A 14,691-nucleotide genomic window follows, 5' to 3' on the forward strand; every position below is an offset into this window, starting at 1 on the left:
ACTCAGAAGATTCAGTCTATAGGTCATATTGGGAAACGTACAAAAGCAAAGAAAATTTAGAAATGAAAGAAAAGTCTGGCACTAGTACCTGAGTAGTAGGAATTCAACAAAGATTTGCTCTGAAGGGTTTTGCTTTGGACAGAAAATGAACAAGGAGAGGGTGATGCTAGGTAGGAAAGACATAAGGAAAAGACTTTAGACATATATTAAGAGAGAGAAAGAGAACAGGGAGAATGTTCCTCAAAGAACACAGTAATATGGGATATATAAGGCTTATCAAAATGAATTATAGTTTTCATCTCAACATGCATATTACATTTATTACATTGTCATCATGATGGATTTTCTTTAATATAAGCACTCCGGATCCCAAATATAGTATTCTAGTTATTGTAAATCAATGTGTTCCTACACAGGATACACATATAGGACTATATTCTAGATATGCTTTTTTTTAACCAAAGGAACAAACTTAAGTTTTTGTCTCTAGAAGAAAGATCCTTGAAAACGACCCCCAAAATACAAACTACAGAGAATCAAATGCAGTATTAACAGTAAAATAAGCCTGCTCAAACACAATGTACACTACTACCACAAAAATGCACAGGCAGGGTAGCAATTTTTTTTTGTTAAAACAATACAAGATAACAAGGGACTTGTTCTTCAACCCAGGACTGTTCATAGCAAATCCTATAATCCTCTTCCCTGTGAGCTGGGTTCTTTCAGCAGGACAAGCATCCCTGCTTTCTCCCATTAAAGCATTAGCTTTCTTTGGACAAGAATCCACAAATTATTTCCATAGTAATCACATATTCATGGAAAGGAGGCAGGGCTCAACATCTTCACAGCAGATTCTTTTCCTGATAGTAAATTTATGAGGCTGGTTTATATCTACACTAGCATACATGTACATTCTTATGGTAATCCATCATCTCTGAAGGCATATTCTTTTGTTATCATTCTGCATTCACTCTTAGAGTTACAGGCATTTATTTATCTCCTCCTCAAAATGTTGGGAAACAAGCTAACACAAATCTCAGTACATCAGAAAGATGACAACAGATAACACAGGAAAAACTATTCCATAATCCAATAGCAGATAAAATTCAGTAGACATCAAAGTAATTTCAGAAACAATTTTTGTATCTCTAGAGCAAACACCACTTAAAAATTTCAAGTTATTCTGTGGGGTGAACCAAAGAAGTCACTAGTCTAGCGAGTTTCATAAAGTCCATAGAATTGCCTCCTAAGCAGTATATAATCATCCCATAAATGAACTCGCTCTCGTTCTTCCTTTTCCTGCCTTCTTTTCAGACTTACACCACTTGAAAACACATTAAAATAATCAAATTTCTCATAGCTTAGTTTGCTGGAGTTCTGCCCCAGCTGCCTTCAAGCCACAAAGTATCTCTCATTTGGGGTCTCTTGTATTTTCTCCCCTGTGTTTGTTAGCCTAAATCAGACCCTCCCCTTACTGTACTTGGAACATGGCCATTTTTGCAGATGTATAAAATAAGGTCTAAAAAGAGTAATTTGTTTGCCCAGCGTCGCAGAGCAAGTCAAAGGTCAGGGCTTGGAGCGGGACTTGATTTTTCTGAAATGTGGGAGTGTAAAAGAACTCACTGGGCCATACTGTCTTTCCAGGAATTGCTAACGATAAGTTACTTAGGCAGCTGAAGATACACACCTCACTTCAGTCAGTTTGATTGAAAATGTTAGCAACTGAGGTTTACGAAATGAACCACGTTTGGGAGACAGGGAGGTAAATTCTAGATTACTTCTTTAGAAGAAAAAGGGGGAAAAAACCTACCAAAACCAAGTTTCCCAAAACTTTGGAGAGCTCATTCTCAAAATCAGTCAGGTAGCGGCTTGTGTGACGAGAGCTGTGTACACAGTGGTGCGACCTAAGCAGAGGTGCTTACAAGCACAAGGGTGTGCAATCACAGGAAACCCCGCCAGAGAGGATTTCACATTAGGGTAGAGATTAAGACTTCATTTAAAATTCTCTTTATACTCCCTGGAGTGGCACGTGAGGCCACACGGATCCCTCTAGGCACGCAGAATGGTGGAGGCTCCTTCCTATTCTGAAAATTATTCTCCCTTGCTTTTCGTAAGATTTTCTGAACTAGAAAATCCCACAAAATTCCCAAGCCAGTATGAAAACCAGTAGAAGGGATTTGGGTATTTTTTCCTTTTATGCCTTTGATGAAATTTGGCTTTATTACTATTAATTTTAGCATTTTTCACTAAAGAAAACATCTCATGGTCTTGATCCTACAGGTCCTTGGACTGCATTTAGCAGGTACCCTAACTGGGAGTGAAAATTATCTATGGGGTAGGAATAAGAACTAGAGCTTGATGTAATTGTCTGTTGTGACTTACAGCACATCTAAAGACCTTTGCATTTCATTCATCGCAAAAACATGCAGGATCTGGAGAGGTGTGAATTTAGATGGTTCTTGGTTAAAAATGATCCTGAACGCCCCAACTGCCACTTACTTACAGCTTCCTTTTATCTCCTTGTTCTCGCTAGTAAAAGCACCGTAATTTGGTAACTACAATAGTGCTCACTAATGCAAAACTCAGTTCCCTACAGCTTCCAAAATGCTGTCTTCAAACTGTGCTTCTGCCGGTAACATTAAAGCAACCTACGTAATCTGTATCAGTCTCACTCCTGAAGGCTGTCTGGAAAGCAGTCTCCTCCCAAATGGAGATGTCACAGAAGTTAAGCACATTCTAATAAATCGGTCTCTAGCAAAACTGGCTGCATTTTAAGAGATGAAATCCTCAGAATCAAACAGTTCCTGCCAGAAACCCCCCAAGGATGTCAAGATGGCTATGCTGGTGACATGGCATTCTCCTGGACAAGCCCTGCCCATGGCATTTTAGCACTGCAAAGCCAGAGAGCAGTTCCTTTGTGCAGGACTTATCATTAGCGCATCGTTGCTAAGATGATGTACTACTGCTTCTCCCATCACACAGATGGGCTGCCAAATTGCACACAATTTATGTGCAATAACAACCCCTTGCACACCCTTCTGGTCAGCACACAGATGCTGGTGGATGATTTTAGGCCCACCTTGTCTTCAATTTGTCATCTCGTTTCATAATAACCCTGCATCGAGTCAATGCCTACACGTGACTGCGCTGTGCCACTCGGAGGAGAACACCGCTGCTTTCCAAACATTCCTGCAAACTGTGGAGCAGGCTCAAACACTGCAAGTACCATCATCTACCTTTAATGGATTTAGGATATATTTTTATTTTTTAAAATATATTTGAGATATTTGATATTTAAAAAAGATATTTGAGAAAATGCACAATGATGATGCGCCTGCTTCACCTCCACATAATCCCTGGGTAAAACCAGACAAGCTGGAATAGCCATGGACTAATCTATCTTTCAGCAAACACCTATTCTGATTCCATATGGTGTCAGAGACAGAGGCTGAGTCCATAAAATCCCTTCAGTTTAAAATCCTGTACGTACCAGTAAGAATTCTGCCTGAATAATGACTAACAGTGTAGAACAGAACGAGGGATGAGGGGCTTTGTTTTGGGCCAGGAAAGATAAATTCCCATTTCTCTTCCACTTTTCAGCAAGACCTGAGGTCTCCATGTTCCAGCATAGAGGCTACAGATCTTCCAGAATGTAACTACATTTGATAACGAACACCTCTGCCAAACAATAAAATTCAAAACTACGAAAGTCCAACAGGACTGTGTGCTCCTGAGCACTGCACTGGCCTCGACAAAGGACTCCGTTGCACGCAAACAGCATGACTTTATGGATCGCACCATCTGCACGAGTTTGTGTTGAAAATATAAGCATTTCCCTCTAAAGCACTGACATAGAGTAGGTGAAGAAATCTGTATTTTTACCAACAGCAGAGACAGGAGGATGGCAACCCTTAGTGGTGAAAGAATCACCGTTACTTCACTGCATACTTTTCAGAGTTGCCTGTAAAAGCACTCAGGTCTGTGTCCCCTCAGAAAAGGAGGGGCTGATAAGCAGAAAGGCAGCTGCTCATTGCTGGGGTCCTTCATGATGCAGAGCGCCAGGCAGCACCCGCTCTGAGGAGGGGGACATTGCTTCTTCCTTTACAGTTGCTGGACCTGTCGGGCAGGAGCTCCCCGCGGGGTGACCCTGCTGCAGGCAGCAGCGAGACGGGCAGCAAACGGGGAGGCTACAGCAGGAGGGCAGACGGGTCACCCAAGAACAGCAAAAGTCCTCCTGGAGCAGGAGCAAACCAGTGGCCAAGCTGCAGAGACTACGGGAAGAAAAAAGCTTCTATAGGGACTCCTGGAATTTGTTCTGTCTGAAAAGCGATTAAAATGATTGGGCCAGGAAGGAAAAACTGGAAGGTAGGACACATACCCTGCAAGGACACCATCACCTGGAGATAAACTTATTTGCAAGTGATTCAATAATCGTGAGGTTTCCTACTTAACAAGTTGTCTTGTTCTATTTTATTGCTTTTGTGAGCTAGCAAGGTGATCTCGGGATTGAAAACACTCAGCTTCTCTTGGTGGACTTGCTTCAAACAGGAGAGGGGTATTTCCACGTCACTGCTATAGCCAACTCGGGCTCCCATAACTGAGGGTCAAGATGGAGAGGATGACTAGCTATCATGAGATATCTGCAAATGCTATTTTCTGTTGGGAGGGAAAAGGACAATTTAAGAAGGAATTTGACTGCTGCTTAAGACAGCTGATTTCAAAAGCTAGGATGGATAGCCCCCTGTAAGACTCTACTAGTTAGCAGGAAGGTTAAGAAGTAATCCTATTATGTTATTCAAAAGTTAGAGTAGGCCTGTATAGAAACCCTCAAGTATTAAACTCTATTAAGGCAATTTGTTAAAAAGAAAGTATTTTACCCATATAATTCCTGTATCAGCATGTGCACGCTCCTGCACAGAAGGGAACTTCTCCAACACCTCTAACACCTCAGCATCCTGGGCTTGGCAGTAAAAAATTTGGAGAAATCACGAAAGCTTACTGGTAATTGTTTCTCATGGATATAAAAAGGAATAAAAGAAAAGAATCGGCCCATGACTTGACTCAGGCTGTGTTATAGAGGGAGGTAGTGACAAAATCTGCAGTGATGTCAGACGAGCAAAGGACTAACTGATTAAAAAAAATAAAACCTGGAGGGATGCTTTTTTACAAAATTAGATACAACATATTTTCTATAGTTGCTATTTCAAGTAAATGACTCAGCTGTTTTAATTAGTCTCTCAAAATACCAAGGGAAAAAAAAATTAGGTCACATTACAGGCTCATCTCTTCTCTTATTTTCTGGTTGGAAAAAAAATCCAAAACTTTTAAAATCCAAATTCTGAAGAAAGTGTTAAAAATTTCATTTTACCCATACATTTTAAACAAGCTACCTTTGCTGCTTCTAGGATGTCTGTTACAATGCTGTCCTCTGCTATCCCGTCTTTCAAAGATATGAACCACTGACAACTCTTGCTGTCTCTTTAGGAGACAGAGCTACTCAGCACCTGAGAAAATGAGATCTTGACTCAAGCCAATTTAATATCAGACAGAAGTGCCCACTGCTAGCCTTGACGGTCCCAAACACCTACTTATCCATCTCACAGGTGTGTTACACAGAGTGGCAGTAGCAACACATGCAGATGGAATTTGCCATGACCTAAAGATAGAGGGAAAAGAAGAATTCACTCAGCCTGTCCCACTCAATCTGAGATTACAAAGGTTTCAATGATAAACCACATTTTGTACCATAAGCACTTCAATGTTAGTAAATAGGGGAAAAACCACATCACTAAAGATGTTTAAGACAGACAAAAGTACGTACTTGTGTTTCAGAGCTGCTGCTCCCTGTTCAAACTAGCAGGCTAAGTGTCAAAAGAAGGAGTGAGATTCCCATAGTGGCTAAGTTAAAATTTATTTAATATGAAAAAGTTTACAAATCCACCATGCAATCCACCATGCACTCTACCTGGATCTAGTGAGGCTAAAGTATGACTTCATGCTGCTTTACCCACAAAACTCTTCGAGCTACAGAGGTCTGAGTGGTTTACAAGTATTAACTAAGATTAGTTTTACTGAACCCGCGTGAAGAATAAACGGAGCACACAGACAAAAGAAGAAAAGCTGTCTTTCCATTCCAGTTCTCTAACCGGGAGACTACACTTTCTTTCATAACAATTTCATACAGAAAATGTTATTTCATCCTACAAGTCAGCTGAGTGATTTGATTCGACTCTTCTTCTGACAAAGGAAAAATTTCAGAAGAACAAATAAACATGGGCCTTTTTGACTGTCTGATGTAGTTATTAGAACAGACTTTAGAAATTATTCTCAGTAGATCTAGAGTCAGAAGGAATGCTCTCCACCTATCTGACAGCTAAAATAGGGGCAGTGTCAGAGACATATCAGACAACTGATTTCTATCGAGCTTTTGCAATGATCTCTATCACTGTCATTCCTAGCTCCTCAATATTGTGCCCATAGGAATAGGTCCTTTTAAGAACCTAGAGCTCTCCAGGGGGGACATATCCATTGCAAGCAAGTTAAACTTACTGAATCCATTAACATCTTGGCAGCTGGAAGAAAAAGCTTCTTCATTGTGAACAGCACTGAGTTTGGTAGAGGTCTTGTCAGAAGTAGCCACGGGACCCATCTCCCTCTGCGTGCTGGTCTGAGTCTCCTTCTGCTTCTTGGCTAGCTTCCTTTAGGGTATTTTGAAGAGGGGAGAAATCAAGGTCAGTTTTCCCTCATTAAAAACAAAACAATGAGAAAATATTTTGAAAACCACGATTATCCCACTTGGTCAGACATGCAGGGCATGTGGCAAACCACACGAGAAGAAACCCCACAACTTTTAATGTAACTGTTGTGGAGCACAATAAATATAGCGATACCAGTCTTTGAGCTTAGCCGTCCCTCCCAGTAACTTGCACAAACCTGCATCACCCCAGCAGTAGGAGTGCTACGTCATCCTTGAAGAGATAGGCAAAGCCCCTGGAGCGGGTGTCAGCCACCCCAGGAGGAGCGGAGGGCACAGGACGAGGGCAGCGATCAGAACCGCTCACTAGGAGGTAAAGGGGACGTCTGCATCCATCCCACGGGGGCACCTGCACCCGGGATTGGCTTTGAGCGCTCCGGTGGAGCGGGCGACCTGGCTCTGGGCAACCTGAGAGCTGGAGCAGGAGTTTTGCCCTGTCCCCAGGCAGAGCAACGAGGACAGCAGCCTCTACTAGATTTTGACACACACCCAGACTGCACTGAGGATCGACAGTCAGTGAAGGGTGGGGCAAATCAAAGGTTGAAGTTATTTTAGAAGTGTCCAAATATGCCTCTGTTCTGGGAAAATGGGCCTTTTCTTATTTTGAGGAGACGCCAAAAACACTGGCAAAAGCAGAAATGCTGCCTGCTCTGAAAACACTAACAAAGCCAAGAACATAAGAGGCTCCTCTTTTGCAAACACAGCTAATAATAAGAAAATGGAGAGAAGCAGGAAAAGTGAGCTGCTAAGCTTCCATTGACATTTGACTGCCCTGTGCTTCATTCATATCAGAGAGCAAAACTGTTTAAAAATGAATGTGTGACATTCTACAACCCGCACCTTGAAAAAATATCACACAAATCCCTAGCACCGGCAAAGAACTTTGCTTACACGACTTCCGTAGGTGAGAAAATAAAACAAAATAAAAGGGAGAGAAACAGATTACTGTAAGAAGGAGCTTTAGTTTCCTTTTTTCCTCCAACTCAAAGAAAAAAAATCCTAACAGCTAAATCATTTTGCAAAGAGGTTTTTCTTCACTAAAGTGACATGCTTATGGTAAGTACTACCCATCTTTTAAACTTCATTAGATTCTTAAAAGGATATTCCTTGCAACATATTCCAACAGGCTCTATTTATTCACAGCACATGTCAGAGTGGCATTTACAAGCAAGTGCAAGCACACAGCTGAGCCCCAGCCCTTCACGAGACGGGGAGCTAGGCCAGTTACGCTCATTTGCAAGGAAGGGTCAAAGAGAACTTAAACCTTTGCCTATGTCTGTGGGAAATGACTATTTTAAAGCAAGCTAATAATCCGGACCAGGAGAGCACAGATTTACGGAGAAATGTCCAACGTTTGCTGCAAGTGTTTGAACAAATACATCTATTTCATCTGCTCAACCTGTTGAGGTTCAGCCTTTTACAGTTAGCGGTTTGAATTCAAACCCATAGCTGTTCAAATTGGGTACATAATTACAGAGTGCATATTTAGATCTCACAAAAATCTCCATGGTGTATCCACTTCTGCAGATGAAGATGCAAACAGAGGAACCGTCTGTGAGTGATGAAGCAAAAAGCTGGTGTTTAATGATGTTAAAAGCTTTGCTTCCAGTGTTCAGCAATGTTAGCACAGTCAGATTTATTAACTATGAGCTACAGCCATGGGAGCCCCCTTTTTTTTGTGCTGTAGTACCTGAGGTAACAACAATAGTCTTGAAGTGTATTAACCCTGCTCTGCGGTTATTTTAATCCTTTAGATTTGCTAATCATACATGCCTATGTGAATTCTCTGGCAACAGGAATTAAAATTTCTCCGTGGGAAACACTAATCCAAAATGCAGAAGTCCTTAATAACAAGCACTCTGGACTGCTGGGGTGAGCCATTACAGACGGCCACTACTGATGTTTAAAAATGGTGAGTCAGAAAGGGTGACTTCCTCATTAAATCCAGATTACATTATTTGTGGCAATAATTATCTGTAAGTCCCATTGCCTGGTATCTTTTCAGAAATGCCAACAAGCTATGAAGAGCTGGAATTGGCAAACTCGTTTTCTCTTTCAGTGAACGAGCAATAACATTTCTACACCTGCTAGGCAGGAAAATAGAACCCCAAACCCAAGCCCATTAGTCCCCAAAGGCCTGCTTACAAAATCCCTATGCAAAGCAGTTCTACCTGGTCCTGTAGAAGACAGAGAGGCCCCTAAAACATTGGCTTGAATGCCTAAAAAGAAAAGGTGACATGAGTTTAAAGTTCTCAATCTAACTCGCACACACAAAGCAGGCTGCTTGCAGGTGGACCAGCTTACGCTTACGCAAGTTCAGAGAGAAGCCACACAGAAAATTGCTCTGCATCTGAAAACGCTACAACTTCCTTTCAACAGCATGTTATCTGTTTCCACCTTTCTCCCTCTCTGTTCCAAGAATGTAAAAATTCTTTGTCTAAATTTAGAGGGAAAAGGAAGACAGATCTCTTTTGAGGATTTCAGAGCTAAGCTTGCCAGACACATCAAGGGGCTCTCGCTTTCTAAATGTGCCTTTTCTGCCTTCGTTATGTGTCTGGATAGAGTGGCAGCACAGGACTAAGCCTATTTGGTCCTTACCATCATTATAATTCATAGAAAGGATTATAAAATCAAATGACTAGCACTTTCTAGAATGTTAGGGATGTGACTTAAACCCACAGCTAGGTAGAGGTTTATTTCCCAGCATGTCAAAATGCCTTTGGAATTGGAAAAGCATTTATCGGGAAATGCTGTTTCCAAAAATAGGGCACTTGAAGAGATCTCTGTGAATCACTGACAGGCTGCATCAGTGACACGGCTCCTGCTCTCCTTACTGACCAGCCTCCCCTAAACAGAACCACTGCAACACCCAGATGAAGCCGCTATCGGTGCATTAGTGTCAATCAGGGCCGGCTGCGGGCTGCCGCCAGCGGGGACCCAGCACAGCCTGTCACCAGGCACCGAGAAGACACTTTCCGTCTCATGCATTATGCAGTTGAAAAGGGGAAGAAATAAAGGACCGGGCAGATATTTGGAAGAACAGTCTGATACAATCGACACAGGGTGAGAGGCTGAAATGTCGAAATGTGAATAAGGTGATATTAACGGCTGTTTCACGTTGAAGTGTAAGGAAAATGTGCCAAGAGGAAAACAGGAGTCCATCGATGGGGGTTACTGGGTTGCTCTTTTCAGTTGAAGAGGGTTCGTAAATGAAGAGATGATGTTTACAGGCACTATACACACACGGGAGGGATGAGAAAGAAAGATGCTCAAAGCAGAATAAAAAAATGAAACCAGCTGTATAATCAGGCAGTTGAAGCTAACCCAACTAAAGCACGGGTAAGAACTATTGGCAGTGAACCTAAACTAAGTGCGAATTGGGGGGGGGGCAACAACACATGGAGATTTGATTCAGCTATTTTTGAAACTTCCACCCCTATCAGAGAATAGGTATAAAATGCTGAAGCACTATAAAATTGCGGGAGTTCCAGTTTAACAGTCAAGGAATGCAAACTTAGTATCAAGTACAAAGCATTTACTGCCATGGGCATTAATCAGAAAGCTCAAGCCGTATTTTCAGTAGATGTATCTGCAGGATCAGACTCCTGTTTTGCAGAGGTTTGGATAAACTTCAGGGATTATATTTTAAAAGCAGCTTCAAACTCTTCTCTAACTTTTTATATCAATTTTACATGCGTGAATGTTAAATCTGTAACTGCCACTCCTAAAGAGCTCTTGTACATGTACGTCGACAGATTTAATTTTAGATGTTTCACAAGGATGGATTATATACACCATAATGTAGATTTGCATGCACAGGTAATTTAGACATTAAGTATAGATCACATAAGTTAAACATGAAATTTCCTCCTACAGACAAGAACTGCATATTGCCCTCATTTTCAATAAGCAATTCAAGAAAGCTACAAAATACAATTCCTTTTAGATATATGTGTGCGGCAGCCTGCTAGGAGTACACATACTATTTGTGATGAAATCTGCACAAATTTAAGGCAGGCGGTGATCAGCCATGCAAATACCCAATTGGGAGCACTGGTTAAAGAGCAGTTCTAGCCAAAAGGATCTCTGTCCCCTAAACCTGTAGCAGATCACAAACTCAATTGGAAAGAACAGTTTCATGCTGGTGTAAAAATAAGGGAGGGATTATACATGGCACTATGGTCTGCAAGCCACAGGTAATCCTTTTGCTCTGACCGAGGATCGGTAAGGCCTCTGCTGCAATACTGCACTTCAAGTAAGATGTGTGCCAAAGGGACGTATACGAAAGCAGAACAAGAAAGGTAAATCTAGAAAACATGATCTGCAAGCAAAGGCCAAAGGAAATACGGATCTTTAATCTAGAGAAAAGAAAATCAAATAGGGTTGACAGGTCTTCAAACATATGAAAAGACACCACAGGGAAGCTGTTCTCCCTGCCTACAGGGGCTGGGAAAAAAGTAATGGGGCTAAGCTACAGGCAGGGCAGTTCTTTTTAAACTTTGGGAAGACTACATGCAGTAGAGACTGCCCATCTCAAGCCGACTGGGCAGGTAGGCTGTGAAATCTCGGTCACTAGAGGTCTTTAGAGAGAGAGCAAGAGGAACGAGAGTTAAAAGCAGTAGAGCCTCTGGCAGCCTGCCAGGTGGGCTATCTCCGCCCCGCGCTCCGACGGTCCTGCCCAAAACTGCAGATCACCCCACGCGCCCTTTGTGGGGCCTGTAACCTCAGCAGAGCTGAGAAATATGCTCTGGCCCAAGCACTTTGGCAGCTTACTGCTTCTTAGAGCCGCCGTAAGGGCAAATCCTCCACTTACAGGCACGTGGGGAGACGGCTTTACTTGCACTTCTTTAGCGCGGGCCGTGGGGAAGCCAAACTCAGTGGAGGTTATTGCAGGAGCAGAGGGACTTCGCCGGAGCAAGGCGACGTGAGGAGCGAGGACCAGCCGCACCACTCACTTACAAAGCAAACGTAACTCGACACGAGAAAGCGATGCAACGCAGATGTAAGTCAAAAGACGCTCTGAATAGTTTGTACTGTGTGTATACAAACACAGGGTCTTGAAAAGTGTAGGGCTGCACTCTCTAAGCTTTACTTGATCAAATTAATCACTATTTGTAGAGGACATTTACTTACAACCACATAAAGTTTAGACACGACAGGTGCATGTAAGAGCCATACAGTGTAAGTATATGCTGGTATAGACAGCCAGCAAACACTGCCCTCTGCAAAGTTTAGGCTTGCAATCACCACACAGACATGTTCTAAATAATATCTCATTTACTTTCTGGATTTTAATTACATTTTTTTAAATTTGCTTTCATTAGACTGGCTTAACCACTGATTCATGATTCTGTTTTTCCAGCATCTAAGGAAAAAACCAGTTTCTTCTTAAAATTCTGATTTAACAAGCTGACCTGTGCAGGCAGATCCCACCATCCATGGAAATATATGGAGATATCTATGTATGTATGTGGTTATACAGAGGTATGCCTATAAAATAATGTTTTATTTCTTTTCAAATGTCCCACAGACGGTGGAAATAAATTCAGCACAAACTCTGTTATTTCAGAAAATGCAAGTATAAATTTAGCTTAATACCTTTGACAGAACCTCTCCCATGAAAAGAAACTCCTAGCTGAAATCACTGCAATTAAAATTGGTATGAAATTATGATGAGAGCTGAAGGGGCTTCCTACATTGTAATTGTGTCCTCAGTACTCTGGCCAGTTCAGGGGAAAAGGAAAACAACATACTGGGTATTGAGTGCCCTTTTCTTCTAAATAACATTAAACTGAGTGCTTGTAACACATACATGAATCTATGTATTTCCAGAAATACTTCTCTGGTCTGATATCACTCCTGATTAAATTTTATTCTGCAACCATTACCCAGGAGAAAGAAACAAAACAAAACAAAACAAAACAAAACAAAAAACCCCAACCCACACACAGAAAACATTTCCTTTCCTTTTCCTGGTGAGGAAATAATAAAGCCTCGGTATGGGTTGCTGCAGTTGAAAATAGTGTTGCAAAAGAGGTGTCTGTCCTTAAATGCAAAACCTCCTTTAAACCAGATGAATTGCTGCCTGTGTTTTACAGCTTCAGCTAGGAAAAGAAACAAAAATTTTCAGACATGGACGGGTTGCTATCTCACATTGCACATCACATCTTACACTTAAGTGCAATGCGACAGAGCTAGCAATTCTGTACAAACCTCAGACTACATTTGCATTGGTGTAAATACAGAGTAACTCCTCTGAAAAGGTTCACGCATCACCTGGCGACAGCGATGCAACGAGCGCGCCAGCACAGGAACTCCTAATTCCGCACCCCTCGCTTCCCATCACAAAACCAAGGTCTGTCCAAGGATCTCAAACCGCAAGCAACTGACTGTTACTGATGGGTAAACTGGAGTACACAAAATGACGTCAGTCCTGCACGATGACTTAGCAAGTTAGGAATAGAGGCCTCCTGGGTTTGTATTTCCACTTAAAGTATGTTAAAGATCTTTATGGCCTTCTCTTTCAGCCACAATAATATCCCTTCCTATACGTTTTTTTTTAATGAAGTGTTGCTATACAAAAATCCCACAACTATGTACTGGGTATGCACAAAATAGCTGAAATAGCTGCTTTTATAAATGAATATTTTTGACTGGTTTCACTGAAGCTGCAGGTACTCAACCATCTTACAGAATCAGGTTTTAAAATCCTGGATTGCAGCAGAACACAGGACAGGCTGAAGGCAGAACTCCAGCCTAGAGACTTCCACAAGACTTATGGCCCGTCTCTGCAAAAACCAGTTCCTCATGATATATGTCTCCATTACTTTAATAGACTTATCATTAAGAACTGTTTAGAAGAGTTAGGATTGGAGATTTTGGTCCCTAGCAAGAAGAAATGCCAGTATAGCCAATGAAAAAGGGTTGAAAGGAATTATCTGAAGGCAGACGAGAACTACCCCAAGAAGCACAACTTTGAAGTCCAGAAACTGAAACTAAAAATAAAGCGACGTAGTCCATATGGTCATATTTAAAGGTCTGCCAGCAGATCTATTCGAAAACCTGCTTCTCAATACTGGTAACTCATTCAACTGAATTTTGCTTCAGGACTAAAACATTCATATGAGGTCATAGCATGGAAACCAATTCTATTTAAAGAATATATACATATACATATTGCTGCTTTTATTTTCACAACATTTCAAATAAACTTAAATCAAATCTCTCTGCTCCTAAGAGGCTGTAGCAATTTCTATCAGCTTTGGCTAAGAATTACACAGTCCTTAGCAATTTAAGATTTTCATCTGCAATCATAATGAAACATCCTATTTCATGTGAAACTTGAAACACTAAATTCAATAAACCTTCATCATATGCTCCTTCATGAATTCTCCTGCTTGCTTTCCTCACCACTGGAACACCCCTTGTATCTTGACTGTGTTCAGGGGGGGGGAAAAAGGAAAATAAGAGCTTGGGTTTTGCTAGATCAGGGAACGGGACAAATGTCAATCTGAAACAAATGCTGCCACGTACAGCCTCATGATGGAAGTATTTATTGTGTGATGACTATGTACACGTTACCTCTACCACAGGGATGTTCCAGCTGGCAGAGCTCATGCCTGGTGGGGTACCTGGGACACCATAAGCACAGATCTAAGAACGAGCTCTCTGCAAAAAATCTTGGGTGCAGTACTGGGGAGATATAGCTATGTGATTTCTGCACCCTGAGCTCAAATCTCCATTGAGTGCTTCAGTGGGGTGCTATGAACACATAAGCTTGCCTGATGATACCTCTGGCTTTTCTCTATTATGGTATGCTGCATAGTACACATCTGCCTTATTACATCTTATTAAAGCACTTGCTTCTGCTGCTGCTGAAGCTCATTGCAACCTCAGGCTTGGGTGACCTCCAGAGGTCTGTCTCTTCACTTTTCCTG

The 14,691-nt window shown here is 41.7% G+C and overlaps 1 protein-coding gene across 1 annotated transcript in view; it reads right to left on the bottom strand.

The window, feature by feature from the left end:
* The window catches only part of PTPRT (protein tyrosine phosphatase receptor type T), a 464,744-nt gene that overhangs the window by 46,510 nt on the left and 403,543 nt on the right, over positions 1-14,691 (bottom strand). The window contains exons 17-19 of the mRNA XM_072878971.1: positions 8,926-8,973; positions 6,550-6,698; positions 89-166 (exon numbers count right to left, since the gene is read on the bottom strand). Of these exons, the coding sequence (XP_072735072.1) occupies positions 89-166; positions 6,550-6,698; positions 8,926-8,973 (275 nt within the window). The remainder of the gene's footprint in view (positions 1-88; positions 167-6,549; positions 6,699-8,925; positions 8,974-14,691) is intronic.

This window comes from Ciconia boyciana, chromosome 14, assembly GCF_034638445.1.
Source record: "Ciconia boyciana chromosome 14, ASM3463844v1, whole genome shotgun sequence".
Lineage (NCBI taxonomy): Eukaryota > Metazoa > Chordata > Aves > Ciconiiformes > Ciconiidae > Ciconia > Ciconia boyciana.